The 23,252-nt window shown below is 41.9% G+C and overlaps 1 protein-coding gene and 1 long non-coding RNA gene across 6 annotated transcripts in view; one reads left to right on the top strand and one right to left on the bottom strand.

Annotated features, from left to right (window-relative positions):
* PAM (peptidylglycine alpha-amidating monooxygenase) overlaps nucleotides 1-23,252 on the top strand; it is a 262,884-nt gene that overhangs the window by 138,224 nt on the left and 101,408 nt on the right. For all 5 annotated transcript variants that reach the window (XM_075932068.1, XM_075932066.1, XM_075932070.1 and 2 more), the window contains exon 5: nucleotides 10,123-10,210. In XM_075932068.1, the coding sequence (XP_075788183.1) occupies nucleotides 10,123-10,210 (88 nt within the window). The remainder of the gene's footprint in view (nucleotides 1-10,122; nucleotides 10,211-23,252) is intronic.
* Nucleotides 5,362-9,405, bottom strand: LOC142829893 (uncharacterized). Its single transcript, XR_012904794.1, has 3 exons — nucleotides 9,275-9,405; nucleotides 7,844-7,921; nucleotides 5,362-5,494 (listed from the first exon to the last, which is right to left on the bottom strand). It is a non-coding gene; the product is annotated as an uncharacterized LOC142829893 (long non-coding RNA).

Raw genomic sequence — 23,252 nt, 5'->3', positions numbered from 1 at the left:
TATTCACTTTTAAACATATCAGTAGTTTAGAAAGAGTAAATTCTGTATATCTAGACCTACTGATGAGCATGTTCTGTAGGTCTTGAAACCTTCCCCCTAGAATACTTACAGCATTCTGGCTAAGTGTAAGCTATATATCTGGTGTTTTGCAAGGAGTGATGGTCTTAGCTAATTTTGTAAAGCTATTTATTTATAGAATCATAGAATACTAGGACTGGAAGGGACCTCAAGAGGTCATCGAGTCCAGTCCCCTGCCCTCATGGCAGGACCAAATACTGACTAGGCAGATCCATATTTAAAAATATATTTCTGGCTTCTTAATTCTGTCTGGAAAATATTAATTTTTAGCAGTCCCCCAATCACAGTACAAAGGAGTTTAGACTGGGATTTTGAAAGAATTTAAAGGGCATCAGACACCCAACTCCCATTGCACTTAATTGGGTTTAATTCTTTTTGGTCTCTTAGAAAAATCCCAGTTTTAGACTATATTCCCATATGCATGTAGTGCCCAATAGACCTTTTTCATAGAGTCATATTTCACTTGAATGAGGTTTGGTAAATTGGGAGGAGTGGAACCCAGAGCATGAGAATTTGACCTGTGTTTGAGCTGACAAGGGCACTTAGATTTCTGTTTCTCCATGAACTAAACCCTTAAAAGCAGCTCCAATGTAAGAAAAGATGTTTTTTGTTTTGTTTCATTTTGGTTTCTTTAACTTCTCCCTTCCTCTTCTGTGACTCATAGAAAATACATACTATAGTCTATATCCTATCCTTTCAGAAAATGAAGCAAATAGCTGGTCTCTTTCCTCTAAAGTCCATTAAATGTCTACCAATAATTTATCATTTAATTGAGGTCCTTCCGGCAAAATATGTTTTGATTAAATAAGCTTTGAAGTCAAGGGATGATCTCAAGAGATTTTACCTCACCACTACTGAAAATAAAGATTTGTAGCAATTAATTGTGATTATCAGCAACTGTCTTACATGGAGAGCAAAACCAGTGTTCAGTCTTTTCAAGACAGGTGGCTAATGAGGAAGAAACCATGAAAATGTTTGGATGTTAAAGGCAAATACAGGGAGACACAGCATGGACGAAAAAGACATTGTTAACAGGGCTTCTCAAGAAATTCTAGTGTTCATAAAAGCAAGCTAATTCTTTATTTTTGAGGTATAGCTTGCCTTGATGCATTTTTAGTTTCATAGTTTAAGGCTGAAAGGCATCCATCAGGTTACCTCATTTGACTTCCTATATATTACAGGCCGTTAGATTTTACTGATCTATCCCTAGATATTGCCAAATAATTTAGTTAGACCAAAAGATTCTATATTCAACACTTCCTTTCCCTTTCTACTGTCTTACAAGACTGTAATATTTTCTCTTTGGAAAAAATAAGTATGTAGACATTTTACTTCATGCTTTGGGTTGTTTTGGTGCTACTGTGCTGTCAGATTAAGTATCGCAGCGCACAAATGATTTTGTAGCATCCTGAGGGAATTGTAAAACTCCAGATGTTATCTTGGAATTGCAGCTTCTGTTATTCCTTTGCTGAATGCTTTATAGCTTTGTTTTCCGATGCAGAAACATAACTAAAATATTTAAATATTATTTTGTAATATTAAACAAAGCTTTAAAAGTATAAATGGGCCCCCGGCATTCTTCTCCAGGAGACTACCTGGCTGTAAACTGCTGTTGAACAGTCTTGTGACTCCTCTGGAGCAATGCTTTTAAAATGTCAATTTTCAAAGTTTTAGTATTACCTGAGATTGGTTTTTCCCTTCCCAGTTATTAAATGGTTAAGTACTTAATATATTACTATAAAAGAAGATGGGGCAATCATCTAAAAGGTACTCCTTTCTTTAAATCATAACATTAAATTAAGGATAAGATAGTTTACATCTGTTGCCGGCAAAAGTAAGTCTCAGGTCCGACACTGGGTTCTCAAAGTACAAAGACATGCTACACAGGTATTTGTCAAACACAAGCAGTTTATTTTCTGACAGCTATGAGCTTGTGCCGCTTGGCTAAAAAAACAACTTGATAGGAAAAGCGGCATTCTTACATCCCTTCTGCTAGCGGGGGAACCCTATTTTGGCTGTGGATGAAGCGGAGGACTATTTCAGCTTCCAAGGGGCCGGTACCCAAAGCCCATCGGTGAGGTCCAAATTGCTGTGCTCTGATGCAGCTTTAAATACAATGTCTCTACCTTGTTTGTGACAGTTTGGAAACTTCTGGGGATTACTCATTGCTTGTTACAGTATGGCTCAGCTGTACTGCTTGTCCTTTGACTTTGTTTACATGATCAGTACATTTAGGTAAACAAGATTATGTTCCCACCCTTTTCTACAATTCGTTCATGCTGCAATGGTGTATGTTCCTAGAGCCTTGCTTCTGGCTCGTTAGTAGTAGGGAAGAAGGAGGATGGGAGGGGGGAGGGGCGGATGCAGGCCTCGCCACCCCTATACTTCACATATGTACAGAGTTCTTCCACAGTTGACCCCTACATTCCATCCCCTACATTTTGCCCCGGTATTCCCCTTAATTAGGGTGTCAGCCGTTGGAGGATGACCTGGTGTTTTATTTGTTGCATTTTATTAAGGGAATGGAATCTGATCCCACACTGTTTACCATTTTGGCCCAAGGGAAAGAGTCCATTTTGGGGAAAACATTTTTGCTGAAACCTCAGGTTGCTAATACATTGGCTTGGCATAAATGTGGCTTCCAGCTTCTTAGGGCAGAAGCATTGCACCTGTATTCACGGATGGGGGGGTAAACTGGGTATCTGGTCACTCCAGGTGACAGGTGTATAGATACCACACACAAGCACCCCACATGATTAGTGAGCACATAACACACTCTCCCACTGTATCCATTTCTATTCTACAAGGATCCAGAAGGGACACATCCATTCATTCCAGGGCGTTTACATAAGCGTGCCTCTCTTTGGATGTCAGTCTCCAGCTCCTGATTAGCTCACAAGCTTGGATCCTGGGACAAGGCCCCATATTCTGATTGGAATGCATAGGAGTGGTAACGGTGTCTTCCCGACAGGTGATAGGTGTGGTCCATAGCTTCTTGTCTAGGGGTATAAAGCAAAAACAAAACAAAGAAAGATACACAGCAGCAATTGTTTATAATATATCTTTGGTAAATTACCAAGTTGGGCTCGAGAAAGGGGGGGGGGGGGGGCGCTATTTCTAGTTCCTTAGCAACAATTTGTGGTTGGCCTTAAGAGGGCAGACGGGTGTCTCTCTCCCTTGCAGACTGTGGGGCACCTCGCAGGGCCATAAACTTGAGTGTATATGTGTGAAATTCATGACAGTGGTATTCAATTATGGCTGTCCGTTTGGTGTTGTGCTTCCTAGCTTATAAACAGACAAGGCTGCTTTTCTGTGTCCAACTTGTTTTTTCCAAGTGCCCTATTATCTGTTTTGACTTCAGCTAGGCCTGCTAGCCTTGTCTCTTTGCTCCAACTGAACACCAGGTTTCTGGGGAGGACAGCTTAGCCACAGATCATAGTGTTAGGTTTTACCTATATATCAAAGGGCTACTGGTTTCAGTGGGTTAAAAACCTGTTCCTACATTCCCTTCTCTTAACCTAGGGTTCTTTAACACACCAGGTTAAATACAGCAATTTAAATGTTTTTAGCTTACTTTGGAATCGTTGGTAGAGCACTAGTACCAGTAGGAATGTTATAATCGATACACCCCACATAATTTGGCAAAACAACACCCAAGTTCATTCCCAGGGTATTCCATCCCCCAAGATAGCACTGCCCATGATTGTAGCTTTAACCTCCACTGCCTGGTTTAGGGCCTTGGAATACTTGAAATAAGCCTGGTCCACCATTTCCCATATCTGAGTGTACCTCAGTTGGCCTTCCTGAATGTGTCTCTGGCCCTTGGCCACCAACTCCTCGATCTTTGCCTGCAGGGTCACTAGGCTCTCCTCTAGGTACTTACTGCCGTAGTGCCTTTCCAGATGCCATGTTAGGTTACCCATCATTGGTGGAGTACGGTAGAACCATGCCCCATCAACAGTCAGGATTGCCCTGAGAGGGACTGTCATGCACATGGATAGGTGTGTTGAGGGGCAGGGCTTTCTATTTAACTCGATGGAGTGGTTCTGGGCAGTCACATACCAGTAGGTACCGTTTATTTGGACCAACTTTGCATGTGTTAGTTGCTTGGTAACTGCCACTTCGAACCTAGACAGATTCATTAAAGCATTATATGGACATGTACATAGAGTCTCTTTGTTGGAGTGGGTGCAACATTCACTTTCCAGCAACTTCGGAGTATGCCACACCTTCTATTCTGGTAACATGACCTCGCCTTAACACTAACAGGGAGGTCACCATTCTCACTAGTTGAGTGTGAGGGATGTTCATGGGTGCTCTCCCACATTGTGCGCCAGGTGCTAGAAGGGTAAAGATCATGCTATGGCCCATCCATATCAGCCTTTGTATTTTCATGGATTCTCTGTTTCCCCATTTCCACGGAGGGGTACTGGGGAGATGTTTCTCTCACCACTTACATAACGCTGAGTGGACTCGGCCATCTAAAAGGTCTGTTACAATTCCTTGTGTGCTGATAGCTAGAGGTTGCCCCATTCTTACCTTTTTCCTGAGAACTCGGTTAATCGTTCTCAGCTGAGGGCACTTCAACATAGGCCATTGTTTCACAAAGATTTGCCATGCTTCCGAGATGACCTCTGTCTGTGCTTTAAGTGGGAGGCCCCATCCGGAGTCAGCAGGCCTGACTTTCAGGGGCACTATGCTGGTGTAATTAATGCATGTCTTGATTTCAGTGTTTAGTTAGTTTCCTACGAGATTACACTCAAGTTTTAGTACAGAGGATTGTGTGGTTCTTTCAATACCAGTGTTGTTACAGTATTGCAAAACAGTTGTGTTTAAATGAGGGGTAGCCCAGTGCCTTGTATTTTCCTTGGCTGTCAGTATGCAGCTGTCCTCCTTTACAGGTGATTTGGATGCTGGGTGCATTAATTGCAAATACTGTCCCCCTAAGAGGACCACAGCATGTTTTAAGAATATCTTTCATTATTAATGGGGAACCCATGCAATTCCATGATTCTCTTCAGGTATTTCTGAGGCCTTTTAAGGCATCAGGCACCTGGAACCAGAGTAACTGGGCAATTGGCTATTATTACAATGGTGACGTCACTAGTTTCCCTATTGTTCTGAGCATTGTTGCATTATTTTACCCAAAATTTCTAATGTTCCACTTGCAGATTTATTGTTACCTCTGGCCAAGCCCCTTTCACGGTTAGTGTGCAAAAGTTCTGCAAAAGCTAAATATTTCATTAGTGTGGCAATTAAAGCAAAGCAAACCCAATGGAAGGAGGTTGGTACCGCACTCCCAGTCCTTCTTTTTAAATGGCACACTCCTTGCTCCCTCAGTCAGGCTCCATAGGGGTAGCAGGAGCTGCAGCAGGAACAGTCTCGTGGTTAACTTTTAGTTCCTTTTTTTGTTCATCTGTGGAGACATTGTTAGCATTCAACTAGCTTAAATGATTACCAAACTATTATCCTTCCACTAAGTTTTTTAGAGTTGCTGTTTGATTGGGCCCAATCCTTTTTCTTTCCTTTTCTCTTGCTGAACAGTTTTTTTTCTAGCTCACGCTTTTGCTTTACTTAGAATGTCCTTTCATTTAAAAAACAATGTACAACAAACCAGCTGACAAAGGTGGTGCTGTGGTCATTATGAATAAGGCCGAGTATAACCAGGAGGCAACCAGACAACTCTCCAACACCACATTTTACAAACCTCTCTCCTCTGATCCCACCTCGGAATACCAAAAGAAACTACACTGTCTCCTTAAAAGCCTCCCTACAGCTACTCGGGAACAAATCCACACAGAAACACCTTCTGACCCCCGACCAGGATTGTTCTATCTGCTTCCCAAGATCCATAAACCTGGACACTGCGGACGTCCCATCATCTCTGGTATTGGCACTCTCGCTACAGGTCTATCCAGCTATGTAGACTCTCTCCTCAAACCCTACGCAACCAACACCCCCAGATATCTCCGAGACACTACTGACTTCCTAAGGAAACTACAAAACATTGATAACCTCCCCAATAACACCATCCTTGCCACCATGGATGTAGCAGCTCTATACACCAACATCCCACATGAAGACGGATTACAAGCAATTAGAAACACTATCCCAGAGGACACCACTGCCAACCTGGTAGCAGACCTATGTAACTTTGTTCTCACCCACAATTATTTCCAGTTTGAGAACAACTTATACCTGCAGATCAGCGGCACAGCCATGGGTACACGCATGGCCACACAGTATGCTAACATCTTTATGGCTGACCTAGAACAAAGTTTCCTCAATTCCCATCCCCTTTCAGCCCTTCTCTACCTACGGTACATCGATGACATCTTTATGATCTGGACGCATGGCCAAGAAACACTGGAGACATTCCACAGAAATTTCAACAACCTACACCCCACCATCAACCTCAGCCTGGACCATTCTACACGAGAGATCCATTTCCTGGACACCACAGTACAAATCAACAATGGAAAATTAGACACCACCCTCTACAGAAAACCCACTGACTCATACAGTTACCTACATGCTTCCAGCTCCCATCCAGCACACACCATACGATCCATCATCTATAGCCAAACCTTTCGATACAACCGCATCTGCTCTAATCCCACTGACAGAGACCAGAAACTTCAGGATCTCTACCAAGTATTTATAAACCTCAACTACCTACCCGGAGAAATAAAAAAGCAAATTGAAAGAGCCAGACGAATACCTAGAAACCATCTACTTCAAGACAGACCCAAAAAAAACCACTTGTCATCACCTACAGCCCCCAACTTAAACCTGACCAACACATTATCAATAAACTACAGCCTATACTGGAACAGGATACTAAACTCCAAGAGGCTCTGGGAGACAGACCCATAGTCTCCTATAGACAACCACCTAACCTTAAGATGATTCTTACCAACAACCACAGGACATACCACACTAATACCAACCCTGGTACCTTCCCTTGCAACAAACCCCGTTGCCAGCTTTGTCCACATATCCACTCTGCTGATACCATTATTGGACCTAACCAAGTGAGTTATAAGATCAAGAATACATATTCCTGTGCATCCAGAAATATAATTTATGCTATCATGTGCCGAAAGTGTCTGTCTGCTTTGTACATTGGACAAACGTCTCAGACACTTCGCCAAATGATCAATGCCTACAAAACAGATATTAAACAGGATCACAAAGAAAAACCAGTTTCTTGCCATTTCAACCAGAAAGAACACTGTCTCAATGACTTAATTATCTGCATCCTGCTTCAGAAGCCTTTTAAATCTGCACTTGAAAGGGAATCCTCTGAACTGTCATTCATGCTAAAAATTCGACACTCTATGCGTGGGTCTCAACAAAGACCCTAGCTATCTTACCCATTACAAAGATAGCTTCCCCAATTATCACCTCTAATACCATTAGCTCACAGACATTTACCTTTTTCCCCCCTATCCTCCCCACCGCATCCCTCTTCTGTTCTGAAATTTGATTTGTCCTTTTCATATGTGTTCATTTTTTTAAATTGTATCCTTTGATAAATATGGTTGTGACTATTTTCTTCCACTATTTGACCTGAGGAAGTGGGTCTGGCCCATGAAAGCTCATCACCTAATAAACCATCATGTTAGTCTTTAAAGTGCTACATAGTCCTGTATTTTGTTTCAGCTACACCAGACTAACACGGCTACATTTCTATCACTAATGTACAACAACATTTGCAATACATGTGCCACAAGACAAACTTAGACAGAACACAAAACACAACCTGTTATGTCACGACAGTAGAACCATGTTTTTTTTTTCTTCAGTTGCTTTTCAGCTGGTACCAGCTCTTTCTAATGTTCTGAAAGACAAAAGAACAATTTTCTACCCCCATAGGCGTGGCACATCATATTTTAAAATGCGTCTTTCTGTTACAAATATTCTTGCTGATTTTCTTATCAGCCTACTGTTACCCAATAATTACTTATGCTTTCGTAAGCCAGCATTTGAGGGTTTGGGTAAAGTACTTCACTGCTCACTTATTAAGTTAAAGGTGATATGCCTCAGTTTCCCTTATTTACTTTTAGCAAATTTAACAAAAGTGTCCATAGCCAACTATTTAAATTAGATTGTTTATTTGCCTGTATTATTTACGCATTGCTTAGGAAAGAGGTCGCAAAGAAACAAGGAGTCTTTTATAGCAGGTTTTCTTCTCACACATTACAACAATTGTTTAATTCCTTCCACACTTCACAAAGTCAACTCCCACCTTCTCATACTCTTAATCACTTGCATTATCCCTGAAATGAAAACTTTCCTTATTTCCAGTAATTTAACTTTCCAGTGCACTACTGCTTTCCTTATTCTTTCTATTATGCCCACACGGGGCCCCAAGCTCCTTACTCCCCTTTCACATGCTTCTTTCCTTCTTATGGTCTGTACCTAATTCTGCTTTTCCTAAATGGTTCCTTTCCATGGACACAGGTTTTGTCTATTACTAATTTAGTAAGAAGGATAGGCTCCTTGATTAGCCATCGTACCTTCTGATTCCTTTACATGGGTAAATCCAAATGTTCATTTTTACAGTCAGCTAGTTTTTTAAAAAATTCCTCAGTACAGGGTTTTTCATAACAGCCAGACTGCAGCAGTCCTTTGAGTGAGATTAAGGGTTGGTAAACATTTGCCAATTTGCTTTCAAGGTCTGCATAATATAAACATAAACTAAAAACATAGTTTACTGCTTCTTTTCACATACATTGAAGAATGCATTTAGGAATAGCCATTGGGGCCTGACATACCCCCTTATCCTTCTTATGCACTTCCAACGCCTCCAGCACCTTTTGGATACCAGCGGGACTAACCCCATCAGCTAGCTCCCCCTCAAACCGCATGGCAGGTGTTACATCATACCAGATTTGAACAACTGAACCCCAGGCTGATGTGCATGGCCAGCTGGGAATTTGGCGCTCTCCCCTACTCCCTCGCCCATCTGCTTCCACTTCTTCCACATCCTGAGTGATTTGTACCAAGAGAACCCTGCTCGCTGCGCCAAATGTTGCCGGCAAGAGTAAGTCTCAGATCCGACACTGGGTTCTCAAAGTACAAAGACATGCTACGCAGGTATCTGTCAAACACAAGCAGTTTATTTCCCGACAGCTAACAGCTGCGCCTCTTAACTAAAAGAACAACATGATAGGAAAGGTGGCGTTCTTACATCCCTTCTGCTAGCCGGGGAACCCCGTTTTGGCTGTGGATGAAGTGGGAAACTGTCTCCGCTTCTGAGGCGCTGGTATCCAAAACACATTGGTGAAGTCCAAATTGCTGTGCTCTGATGCAGCCTTAAATACGATATCAACCTTGTTTGTGGCAGTTTGGAAATTTCTGGGGATTACTCGTTGCTTGTTACAGTATGGCTCAGCTGTACTGCTTGTCCTTTGGCTTTGTTTAAATAGTCAGTACATTTAGGTAAACAAGATTATGTTCCCACCCTTATCTATAATTTGTTCATGCTACAATGGAGTATGTTCCTAGAGGCTTGCTTCTGGCTCATCAGTATTAGGGAAGGAGGGGGAGAATAGGAAAGGGGGTGGAATGCAGGCCTCACCACCCCTATACTTCACACATACAGAGTTCTTCTGCAGTTGACCCCCTACAACATCTTGGGTTTTTAAGTGAGTCTATGAAGTTAGAAATCATGTTAAAAATGTTCTCCCTTGTACTCGTAAAACATTGAGCTTACAAAATGAACGTTTTAAGAAAAAGCTGAAGAAGTATGTGTCTTGAAAGAAGCTGTTCTTTCTAACAAATTTATTTGTCCTATAGTAAGAAATTGACAAAATCACAGTTTGCAGTATATAGATCTTCTCTGTTGCTTAAACACTACTGCAGTTTTGAGCTACCACATCAGCATGAACACAAAAACCAAAAAATTGTCCCTGTTCATGATACCATGAACAAATGATGTCACAATAGTATCTTCACTGTGCACATTGACAATCCCAATCTGTTGTAGTGAGGATAAAACTCTCATTTATGCTTGTTGTTTATCTATTTATCTTTCAGTTGACTTCAGGCCTCAAGCCAGCATGGATACAGTCCATCACATGTTACTCTTTGGATGTAACGTGCCTTCTTCTACTGATAATTACTGGTAAGAGTTACAGACTCATATTGATTTTTACTTTAATATGGCACTAATGCTGACGTCTCTTCATGCATACATGTTATAAGGCTTTCACACATTTTAACTGAGGAAAAAAGAAGGGAATGGAGAAGAAACACATTCAATTTTATTCTTTCCAGAACTTATTGAATGTGTTTTTATTAAATGTTAGATACAGATATAACCTTACATGTTTGGGCAGTAGCAATACTATGAAAATATCACATTCTGAGTGAATATTTTTGTCATTGTGATGGATAGTGTGAACTTCATAGATTACATCAATATGTTGCTCTTTTTGTGAAATATAGAAGACACTAAGGATTAGATAATGTTTATGAAGTGAAACTAGAAATTAAAATTACAGCTCTTGAAATAAAATATCTGAGAAAATATAAGTGAAGCATAACCTTTAAAAACTATTTTTAAATTTAAATACACATTTTTAGATAAATAATGAATTTTTATGTTTGTGATCTTTTTTGTTAATGTATTGGCACTTGCACCAATTTTTAAAATTTATTCTCTGTAATCACAGTATGTGCTCTCTCACTCTTGCTCTCTCCCTTCCCTTCCCTCCCCTCCCCCTCCATTCTAGTCCAGGGACATTTACAAGACTTACTGATTCTCAACAGTGAAGAAATTTTTGCCAACCCCAGATTTTGAATTTTCCCTTTTTTTGTGCTGTTATGTGTAGTATTCAAGATACTGAGAGTACCTTAATTTGAAGTACAGGCAGTCCCCGAGTTACGCGGATCCTCCGAGTCCCCGAGTTATGAACGGGGTTTGCTGCCCGTCTCCCTGGTCTGCTGGAGACCAGCAGACCAGGGAAACGGGAAGCAAAGCCTCTGAGGAAGCCGGCAGCGGGACAGCAGCGGCACGTCTGGGCTGTCCCCTGCCCGCGTGCTCCGCGGCTTTGCTCCCCGTCTCCCCAGACCAGGGAGACGGGGAGCAAAGCCGGGGAGCACACAGGCAGTGGACAGCCCAGACGTGCCGCTGCTGTCCCGCTGCCGGCTTCCTCAGAGGCTTTGCTCCCCGTCTCCCTGGTCTGCTGGTCTCCAGCAGACCAGGGAGACGCGGAGCACGCAGGCAGCCGACAGCCCAGACGTGCCGCGGCTGTCCCGCTGCCCCCATGCTCCGCGGCTTTGCTCCGCTTTGCTCTCCGCCTCCCTGGTCTGCTGGAGACCAGCAGACCAGGGAGACGGGGAGCAAAGCCGCGGAGCACGGGGGCAGCGGGACAGCCGCGGCGCGTCTGGGTTGTCCCGCTGCCCCCGTGCTCCGCGGCTTTGGTCCGGACGCCTGTGGTACAGCAGCTGGGGCGCTGCCGGTTGGTCCCGTAGCACCGCTCTGGGTGCTACTGGACCAACCCAGCAGCACCCAAGCTGCTCTGCCCCAGGCGTCCTGATTCAGCCGCTGCTGGTCAGTTTCAGCAGCGGCTGACTCAGGACGCCTGGGGCAGAGCAGCTTGGGTGCTGCTGGGTTGGTCCAGTAGCGCCGAGGAGCGGCGCTACTGGACCAACCCAGCAGCACCCAAGCTGCTCTGCCCCAGGCGTCCCCAAGTCAGCCGCTGCTGAAACTGACCAGCGCTGACTACAGGAAGCCCGAGGCAGAGTTGCTTTGCCCTGGGCTTCCTGGAATCAGCCGCTGGTCAATTTCAGCAGCGGCTGAATCTGGATGCCAGTTCCGACTTACATACAGATTCAACTTAAGAACAAACCTACAGTCCCTATCTTGTATGTAACCCGGGGACTGCCTGTACTGAAACTCAATAGTGAGGCATGGAGGACCAGATTTTTTAAAAGGTGAACCCAAAATTTAGGTTCCTGAGGTCATATTTAAGCAGCTAACTAAGTGGTCTCACTTTTAAAATGCTGATCATCCAGATGCTTTGAATTATAGCAAATAGTTACTTAACTGTGGGAATAAGAAGATCAGGATGTGACCCTTTAATCTGGAAGGTTCCTCATTATGATAGTTTGGAAAATTGGTTGGTTTGTTTCAAAAATTTCAAGTTACCCCTAAAATTAAATTCAGCTGCTGTTCCTCTAAGCAAAAACTATAAATAGAAATGAGGTGAAGTTGAGTACAGGAAGAAAGAAAAGCAAAGAAACCCCCATGAAAATAAATTCAGCCATTTAAAATTAATGGATGCAATTTTCTCCTATATTATCAAAATTTAGTTCAGATTTTACTTTGTTTAAACTGAAAAAAATAAAACAAAGTGCCAATTATGGCCATTCAGTGAACACACTGCAAAATAATTATAAAGTCATATACATTTAATGGATACATTCATTAAATTTTTATCAACAAACACTAATAAATACACTCCACCACAAGAAAAAAAATCAGATCCCTTTTCAAGATACAGTTGGAAAAAGCCTAAGTAAACAGAACATGTTGCAAAAACTATGTGCTCTTAGGCTTAAGGATTGAGGAGGTAAGCAAATTCCCAAACTGAGAATCCACCATTGAGAACATTTTCAGCCAATGTTCACATTGATCAATCGACTCTACCAATAACCATGATGAATGCTGCATTCTTGTCTTAAAATATAAAGCTCTGCTGTGCTCGTATGCTTAGGTAAAGCAATTAATTTAAAAGTACAACATTTCCATTGATTCCTCTTCCAAGCCCCAGTAAACACTTTTCTTTGTCCTCAGTAACTGCCCCTTCAGTCATTTTATTAAAATATATTTACAGTTAGTAAATTTACATGAAAAGATATACAGAGCATGAAAGAGTTCCTAAAATGTCACCATTTCCAGTTAGTTTGTGCCTTCCCATGCTACAGCTTTTTATGTCTTTTTTAAAACAGGTAGATTGCATTAATAATTTATCTAGTTGTTTGATATACATACATGAAAACCTCATACATTTGTATGAACCTGTTATCAGTATTTTAACATATTGTTGTGTGGTCATTTTTTAGGTTGGCTTGGTGCTCAGTTCAAAATAATAGACTGTGAGGAAGTGATTTTCTGTTTCGATGTAAACTATGGATATGATTATTGTACTAGAAAATCGCTTGTAGCTCTTGTTCAGTTAATAGTATTTGTATACCTTTTCCTAAATCTTTGTCCACTAGAGAAAAATCTGGCAGTGCTTGAGAAACTATATAAAGTTTTAGGCCCCTCTATCCCATCACAAGGTATGCCCTGCTAACCAGGACCCTTGGCTCTAGTATCCACTTCCTCTGTTCCTGCTCTTGCATGTGGATTGTCTCTGGTGAAAATACAATGAGAAGTCCTGTGGCACCTCAGACCCTATGGGTATATCTACACAGCAGTATTATTCCAGAATAATAAACGTATCAAGTGTAGGACCAGGCCAATTCAGTCAGGGTAGATGTGGCTCGCTCTGGTGAAAATTCCAAAGACAGGCCAACTTTCTACAAATTTGTTCTTTCAACTTTTTTGCCATCTAGTTCTGCCAGCTTTTTAGCTAAATAATTCTACCTCTCCAGCTTAATTGATTCCTGTGTCCTCAGTCCTAATTGCCTTTTTGGGCGCTTTGGCTGAAACTCTCTCCATATTCTCCCCTTCTGCTGCCTCCATTTGTCTCTGCACACAAGAACTTGCTGATTTTGTGTCCAAGAGAAGATTGAAATATGACAAATCTTACTCCACTCATCAGCTTCCCTTCCCACATTTCTGTGCCTGAAATAAGGGAGAAAGAGAGATTTTCATCTGTTCGTCTCCTCCAATGCCTTTGTTTGGCCTCCTAATCCCATCCCCTGATTTATTTTGTGCCAACTCTCACCCCTCATGCTTCTCCTTAACCTTTTCCTCTTCTGTAGTCTTTCTCCTCACAATGTAAAAATGTTTTAGTTTCTCCCATCTTAAAAGACGACAAATCACTTTACAAGCTTCTTCAGCTACCACCTTGCCTTTCAATTCTAATCTCATTGAACATACTGTTTACAGTTGATGTTTGGAGTCCCTGTCCTCCATTTCTATCCTAGACTCCTGTTTGACTTGTCAGCTACCTACCATCAGCCATCTTCCTCTTCTTGAAATCTTACCCTTCATTGGCTTTCTTAGTTATCCTTTCCTGGTGCTCCTCTTACTTGCTAATCATTCTTTCAGTGTGTCCTTCAAAAGGTCTTCTCCATCTCCTAGTCTCCTGTGGTAAGCATATAGGGCTTTTTCCTTAGTCCCTTTCTTCTGCCTCTACATCCTCTCTCTGGATAATTTCATCTGAAAACAAAAATTCAACTGCTAATTCTGAGGGTGACTTAAAGCTCTATCTCTCTAATTTAGAACCACCTCCTATCCATACTAAACTCTCAGCTTGTGTATCTGACATCTCATGGATGTCTAGCCATCCAATTAAGCTCAACATGGTTCAAACAGAGGTATAATCTTTCTTCCTGTTACTTCCTTCCTCAGTCACTAAGGACAACTTGTGCTGCTTGGTGCTCAGGCCCATAATTTGAGTGTCCTCATCTATTTGGACTTCTGTCAAACTCCTCACATGCAGGCTATGTGGTGCATCTAAGGGTGCATCTAAAGTAGTGTTATTCCGAAATAACAATGTGAGTGTCTACACAGAAATTCCATTATTTTGAAATAATATCGAAATAACAGATGGCTTATTCTGACTTCTGTAAACTTCATTTCACAAGGAATAACTCCTCTTCTGAAATAGCTATTTCGAAATAGCTGTAGTATGGATGCTCCACTGCTGCTATTTCAAAATAGCTCCTTATCAGGACCATTCTAAGTAATTTCTTCCCAGTGCTTCCTGGGCTCTAAATCAAGATAGCGCATCCACAAAAGGGAGTCTGCCTCGGACTAATTTTGAGGCTTCTCTGTAGTGTGGATGCTCTATTTTGAAATAAGTTATTTCAGAATATATCTTCCAGAATAGGTTTTTCCAAAATAAGCGTGCAGTGTAGACGTACCCTAAGTTTTTATTATTCTTTGTGTAACATTTCTAAGAAGCAGTCTTTCCTATCCATTCACAGCTGAAACGCTAATTAAGGCACTTCTTATGTCATGCTTTAATTACTGTAACATCCTTCTCTCTGACATTGAGAAATACAGCCTTGTATTGCCCATGTCAACTCAGAAGGTTGAGGCAAAGACCACTTTTTTAACCTGCCAGTTTGACCACGTCATCCATCTTTTTGCCTCCCTCAGCTGGCTTTCCCTACTCTATCACATCAAACATAAGCTACTTGACTTTACTTTCAAAGTCTTTTATCTTAACTCTTCCACTTCTCTCTGATTCACTATGAAAGTTTCAACTCCAATAAGCCTATGATGACAGCCTACATTACCCTCTTATTAAATTTTGTGGTTTTTTTCCTCAAGCTGTGGAAGAACTTCTATAAAACCTAAAGTATTAAATCCTTCCTTAAAAGTCTCCTTTTCCATGATCCCTACAGAAAACTTGAGAACAGCTGGTGTGCTGAGGACCAGTGTTAACCATTTTACCCAAGATAGTCTCCTTTTTTGTTCACTCCACTGTCATTCAGTTTATATTTATCTCTTGTCTCATCTTACACTTAGATCACAGGTGTGCGCACAGGGTGTGCTAATGTCTCGGGCTGGCTAGCAGCTGCTGGAGGAGGATTTGAGACGGGGTACTACAGCCCGTCACTTTCCCCGCGGCCATCTACGGGGCACTTTGGGTCAAAGAGCGTGTGTGCACAGCGGATGCAGCTGGGGCCGGACCAAAGATGCCAGCTTGAGCCATTTTTTTTCGCCCCGATCCCCGCCCAGCCTGGCAGCACCGCGTGGCGCCCTTTCTGCGGTTGGGGGCACAGCTCCAATCCCAGCCCTGGCCCCGTCCTCAGCCCCGACCCCGGCCTTGGCCCCAGCCCCAGCCCAGCAGCAACATGCGGCGCCCCTTCTGCCCCTGGGCCCACAGCCCTGGCCCCGCCCATCCCGGCAGCACTACACGGCGCCCCTTCTGCGCCTGGGGGTGCCCCCGCTCGGCCCAGCCTGGCCGCACTGCGCAGTGGCCCTTCTGCACCCGGGGCCTCGTCCTTGGCCCCGCCTGATCCAGCAGCACCACGTGGTGCCCCTTAAAGTGAGGCACCCCAGGCTAGGGCCCAGCCAGCCTGCAGCTTGGGCTGGCTCTGACTCCAGCCCGGCAAGCTGGGAGGCAGAAGCTGGCTTAGCCTAAGGTAAGGGTAAGGGAAAGGGAGAGGGGGAAAATAGGCAGGGGTGGAGGAGGAAGAGGCCTGTGCTGAGGGGAGGGGGGAGATCAGGAAAAGAAAGGGAAAGGCACCAAGGGACAGGGTGGAGGAGGGACAAATGCCAGGGGTCAAGTGCAGACAATGAGGAAAAGGGCAGGAAGGGAGGTGTCTCAGGGAGGGGGGACAGGGTGATGCTGGGAGAGGAGAGGGGAAGGACATTGTGGGTTTGAGGGGGTGGGAGGTGCTGGGAGAAGGCATGAAAGAAGGGGTGGGCATGAGGAAGGCAGGGATGGAGCAAGACAAGTGAGGGCACAGGGGCATGAGGGGAACGGGGGCAGAGGGTGGTGAGGGGATGGACATCAGGGAAAAGTAGGGCAAAGGGGGAAGAGGCAGTGAGGGAAGGGGGAGCACCAGGAGGGTGCAGGGCTAAGGGAAGGTGCAGGTGCCAGGAGATTCTGGGGATGAAGCAGAAGGGCAGACACCTGCAGGGGAGGGACCAGCGCCAGAGGAGAGAGGCAGGGCCGGTGTGTAGAGGGAGGTGTTAGGAGAGGGGACGAGGAGGGATAGCTCACATGATCAGAGTGGGGTGACCTGGAGGAGTGGGCACAGGGGGCAGAGAAGGGCTGGTGAAGGGGGGCAGGTCTCAGGAAGGCTGAGGACAGTGAGAAGGGTAGGAGTCAGGAGAGCAGAGGAGGGTGAGGGGTTGGGGGGCAGCAGGCATGAGGGGAGCTGATGGAGCAAGGGGAGATTCGGCAGAAGAAGGAAAAGGTAGCGGTTTACAAGATATTTATTAATAACAGTGGCACATCGAAACAAGCCACATGAACTCAGTACTGGTGCACAACAGAAAGTTCATTCTGCTCATGGGAGGAAACTCTTAGAGGGAACACTTCCCCCAGCCTCTCTGCCCCTGAGTTAATGTCACACATATTGAGTTAATGCAACTGCAGGATAGTTGAATAAGGGGGGTTTGGTGGGGTCCAAACAAATTCCTATTGGTAGAAGGATAGTGGGAAAAGTCCTTAGGGGGGGGGGTCACATGACACCTTTTACTTCTGGTCATGTGTCCATCTTGCCCCGAGAGTGATACCACTAGAGGTGGGGCCAATGGGAGTCGGTGCATGGCCAATGGGAGTCAAAGTACATTTTTAAAAAATTCTTCGGGTGTACACCCTAATGAAATGTGCTGCGCATGCCTGTGACTTAGATTGTAAGCTCATTGGGACAGGGGCCCAATATTTTAGGTGTGTGTTTGAACAGCTCCTACCTCAACAGGAACCTGGTCCATGCCTGGGGCTCTTAGGTGCTGTGGAAACTGTACCACAAACAACAAACACTTTTCTCCCCCTGATGACTAAGGAATGACTAAGGAACATGGGTGGTGATGGGCTCTGGAATAGTATTGTTTTCATTTCTTAGCCAAACAGTGTGGACTGTGAAGAAAGTTTAAGAATAATCAAATGTCAGGAAAGAGACATAATCAGAGATCATTATTATAAAATGTAACAAGCTTATCTTAAAAACAGTCACATTTGTTGACCGTAACAAAAATTAGGAGAAGCTATACCTATGTCTTTTCTCTCCTTCTGAACATCCCAGAAGTACAAATCAAAGTATAGTCTACAAGTTCACAAGGACTCGTAGACTTCAGTGTCAGAGAAGGCCATTATGGTCACCTGTCACATCTGACCACTTTCATAATACAGACCATAGAATTTCACCCAATAATTGCTGCATTCCACCTATAACTTCTGTTTGAGCTAAAAAGTGCTTTTTTAGAAACGTACAGTTACTGTAGATTCAGGTCTTCTAATCTGAGATGAATCTATACTCTGACAGATGCAGATAGGCAAAACAAATGAAGTTTATTCTCTTGATTTATTGGAATATTATCCTAAACCCGTAAACAGTTGAAATCCCAGAAATAATAGCATCAGTAGCCCCAATTATAGCTAGAAGGGCAATGATAGTTACTACTTGACAAAAATAGAATTATTTACCTTTTCAGGTGCTATTTCTGGTTGTAATTTGTCTGCAAAGTGGCCATCCTTGAGTGCAACATACTAGAATGAAGCTGATTAGTTCATGTTATATATAGGATTGTGTGAATTCAGATCAGCTTTTCTTTCTGTTATGAGGTCTTTTTGAAAAATGATTTTTGGGGAAGCATACTTACACATAAATAGTCCAAATAGAATGTGTAACTTCTCTTTATTTTGGTTTGAATAACATTCTGGGTTTCAGATTTGTGCATTTGAATGTCAGCACCAGTTGAAATTGGATATAATTATAGGACAGTTCATACTTCATGCAGAGAAAATGAAAGTTTTCCCGTACTGAATTGTTTGAATTGTATCTAATACAGCTGGTGGGGGGAGAAGCCATTGGATAAAATAAAGAGAGAAATCTGAGAGTTCTCCAAAACAACTGTGCCAATATCCATTGACTTGAACAGAAATTATGGAATTCTTGTTGGAATGTTATATTTGTTTTCTCTGGTTTGCCTAATAGTATATTTATGTTTATTTGTTAATAACCAGATACTATTGTAAGTCACAAATAAAGTCATTCAAAAATCTTTAAACAGCAGGATTATTAAATAAATCATCCTTTTTAGCTGCCTTTCCGACCTTTATCAGCCTGTGCATTCCAGTGATAGTCCCCTATGCAGAGCTCGATAGATTAATCCAGAGTTTAGAATGACTAGATAAAAGCTTAAGATCTACTTATGAAGTAATTTGTTAAAGATAAAAGATGACTGCCCCAGTTTAAAAAAAATTAAGAGTGGGATGTTGAAGATACTTCTAATTTTGTAATCTTGGAAAGATTTGAAAGATAGCCATTTGAACTCTACACTGCTAAAATATGTTCTAAAAATTAGATTTTTGTTCTAGTTCTCTTCGGACATTTCTAGGATAACCTTGGAACTTGAATGTATTTTAATAAAATACAAGAAGAGTCTGCTTTAACATGCTGTCCCTCGGTGTTAGGATAATTCAAAATGACAGTCTAGCACTGTCCAGTCAGTGACTGGCCCAGCTGAAGGCACTTATGCTATAGAATGGTTCCCTTACAAGTACGTGGTTAAGAGGTTGTCAAAGAGGATATTAAAGGTTCAAGAACTCAATACAGTTAAAGTTGCAGACATTCATTTTCATCAATACGGTATGAATATTAATAAGTCAAAAGGGGGCATTGAAACACATTTTAAATTTTGATTGGGACATTAATATTTGAAAAGGGCAATCTAAATGAGAATTCCATGAGGACTAACCTGAAATAGTAACCTAGCTTCTATGAATGAACTGCTAGGAACTCCCATTTTTCTGATCTTCTAAAGCCCACGTGTAATGTGTACCAAAAGTTTAAAATATATGCACAAATCTGCACACTTTAGAAAATTCAGAAAACTGAGAACACTTTGAGTACAGCTCTTGGATTTTTTTGTCAGTGTTTTGAAAACTTTGTTTTGTTTTGCAGGCACTGTAATATTAATTTTTCTTCTTTTTTTAAAGAAAACAATCTCTTGTTGTTTTCCAGTTTCTCAAACAACACATTTATTCCCAAATTTGTGTTCTCCATATTTTTTCTTTCATTATTAGGAAGGTAGCTAATGTGTGGTTGCACATGCATACCAAAGTAAATTCAATGGCAAAAAATATATAGAGAAATGCATTGGTAAGGTTGTTTGGTGAAATGTCATCCCCTGACAGCATGTTCAGTTGACCAAAACACATAACTTTTGAAAGCCAGGAAACTTCAAATTTGGATCACAGATGTGTCCCAGAAGTTCTACCAGATTTCATAGAAATCTGAGTAATCATTTGGATTTTATAACCTTACAAGAGTTGAGTTTAAAGCATGTAAAATGGCAGAAATGGAAAATTCCTAGACATCTTTTTCTGTATTGGTACATGTGCAGTATAAAATAGGATGTTTATTAAAAATACCATTCTCAGGTTGAGGTCCTCAAAGATTTAATTGATGCCATGCCTACCTTGGGTAAAACTCAAGAGATTAAGGCCATTTTGACCCACATCATATCAATAGTTTGATATCAGAGCACTAGGAAGAAAAAAAAACATCTAGACATTTATTTAAATGGCTGTCTCAATAGTAGGGGATTCTATCCCCATCCCTTCTGGTTTAACTGACTCCAAATCTGGGTCACTAACCTTGCCCTGCACACTATCAAGGCACAAGAAATTTTAAAGAAATCTAAGAATGTTGATTTTAGGGAATTTTACACATATAATAATGCAACTTTAACTATAGAGATGCTGTCATGAAGCTATAATTATAGAATCTTATCTATATACTTATTTGTAGAACAAAACACAGGGTACAAAGAACTGGAAGAATTCATTTATAGCAGCAAGATACACGTAATCAATATTTTTATTGTGTGACGTATTTTGAAATAGTAGTTCCGTGTAACCCTTTAGAATTTCACCAATTGGAGTAAGGAAGTGGTCAATTTCAGCACCAGATTGCAAGTTATTTAGGGCTTATCTGCATGGCATTGGCAAAGCACATTAGAGAGGTGAGACTCATAAAGAGTTCTAGCAACCTTGTGAAGACTTGTAGGACTATGTTAATGTGATGTAGGCACCTTTTAGAACAAGCCAGTAGGATGTATGCATAGTGGCTAGAAAACTGTACCAATCACATCTGTCTGATGTATATTGCTGAACTGTATAGACAAGCATTTATTTTAATGATGTGTTCAAGTATTTTCTTGGGGGAAAAAATACCAATTAATCAACTCCTCAGTTGTCCTAACACCTACACAAAAATTTCCACTGACATTAAGGTTTCGGGGTAAAAAGGCATAGCTGCATGAAAGGTTTGGGTATTTTTTTTATATCAACTTTTGTGGCAACCCATATATAATGAAAAAAGCATACTATATACTGATTTCTTCTTCCAGCCCCCACCTCCATCACAAAACACAGATTTCTGAATGCCTGAAAACAGAAAAGACATATATGTTTGGATTATCCATGCAATTAATAATTTTCCTGGGCATAAATGCCTGATCCCACTTAAAGAAGAATTTGCTAATCAGGTTACTTGAATTTGCCCCGAGGTGGGTACAATATGCTGCTAACAAGATGTATCGGATTGCAAGGTAGTTGCAAAATGTTTTTCACCTGTTAGAAAAAACATTTCTATAATTATTAGGACCGACATTGAGAAGTATTTTTTTATTGTTGCACTTGAGAAAATAAATTACGTGCTCGCTCTTAGGCACTACTTCTACAAACTATCTATTTTTGAAGAAGTGATAATGGATTACAAAAATATTTTGTGATGGTTTTGATGTAATTCAGATAATTTTTTCAAGCAAGAATCTAATTCTAGAGGGATTTCAGAACAAGTTCTTTCTAGGACTTTTAGCCCAAGAAGAAAATTAAAAGCTATTCTAGTGAAAGGAAGCAGTGTTCAATCCCGTTAACTCCATGGCGCTGAAGATGATTTCTTCAGGTGTCAAAAAAAGATCTCCAACCAGGAATATGTAAGAGAGTGTAAGAGAGAAAGAGAGATAACAAAATAGTTTTGCTGGACAAAAATATATGCAATTTATGTCTGTCATACAAAAAGCTAAGGATTATATCCAACTATGGAAGAGATTGCAGACTACCTGTTGTCTAAATGTCAAAAATGCATTGTAATCTTTAGCTTTGTAGGGCCTACAGATTTCTGATAGGATCTGAAGTAACTTCTTATACAGAAAATTCATAAGAAGGACCAAAAAAGTAGAAAATAGAACACTATTTGGAGAGGAACAGACATTTTTAAGATAAATTAAGAATTTTAACAAAGGGATATTGTTAAGATTGTAGAGAGTTTGAACATTTTACATACTATTTTAACAATGATTTTACAGTGTTGACACCTCATTATCATCCTGACTGGATTATGATTGTAAAACTTCAATTAAGTTGCTTTTCTGGGCAGGTGCTGCCTGATCAGACCCAAATACAAAATTATATTTATTCTTTTAGATCTATTAGCTGTATTTGATTTATGCCGACCAAAGTGGGTGTGTAGGGTATAATTGTAGCAGGGGTCAATGTGGGTGTCCTAATGATTCTGCTCTTTGCATACTGAGGAATTCCAGGAGATATGGGTACTTGTTTTTCTCCTTGACAGTACTGTCTGTTTTGTTCTTTCTTGTTAGGTCTCTTATTTCATGTATAAGAACCCTCTATATAAGGCTTATTCTGGCTGTATAGATAATGCTCTCTTTAGTATGTGGATTGTGGCCAACTATATATTTCATAGAATAATAGAACTGGAAGGAACCTCAAGAGGTCATCAAATCCAGTCCCTTGCATTCATGGTAGGATCGAGCACCATTAAGACCAGGGGGTCTCAAACTCCTGGCCCATGGGCCAGTCTGGGCCAGAGCAATTGCTCAGTTCAGCCTGGGACTCCTTGCAGGCAAGAGGGGGGACTATCCATTACCAAACCCCGTCTCTTCCCATCATCACCCTGCCCTCTCCCTGTCATGGTACCCCCATCCTCTGAGCATGTATTTCTGGGGATTGCCGGAGATATGGGGGTCTGGTACCGCATGGCCTCACAGTTTCCTCCCCACCCCCACATTTCCTGTTGTGACAGGAGCCACAAGGGAAATGGAGCATATTAGGCGGGCACACTCACTGTGCAACTCTCCATTTTTCCCCATGGCTCCTGCTACTATAAGGAGTGTGGAGAGGCATGACCTCTGCCGCTGCATGGCACTCAGCCCACCAGTGAACCCCAAAGCTGCATGCCATGATGAGAAGACAGGGTGATGGTGAAAATGGGCATGGCTTGGGAGCCAGAATGTACAGTTCCAGCCCACACAATTACTTCAAGCCTAACTGGAGTTT

This window comes from Pelodiscus sinensis, chromosome 6, assembly GCF_049634645.1.
Source record: "Pelodiscus sinensis isolate JC-2024 chromosome 6, ASM4963464v1, whole genome shotgun sequence".
NCBI lineage: Eukaryota > Metazoa > Chordata > Testudines > Trionychidae > Pelodiscus > Pelodiscus sinensis.
This window is presented reverse-complemented; position numbering and strand designations above follow the sequence as displayed.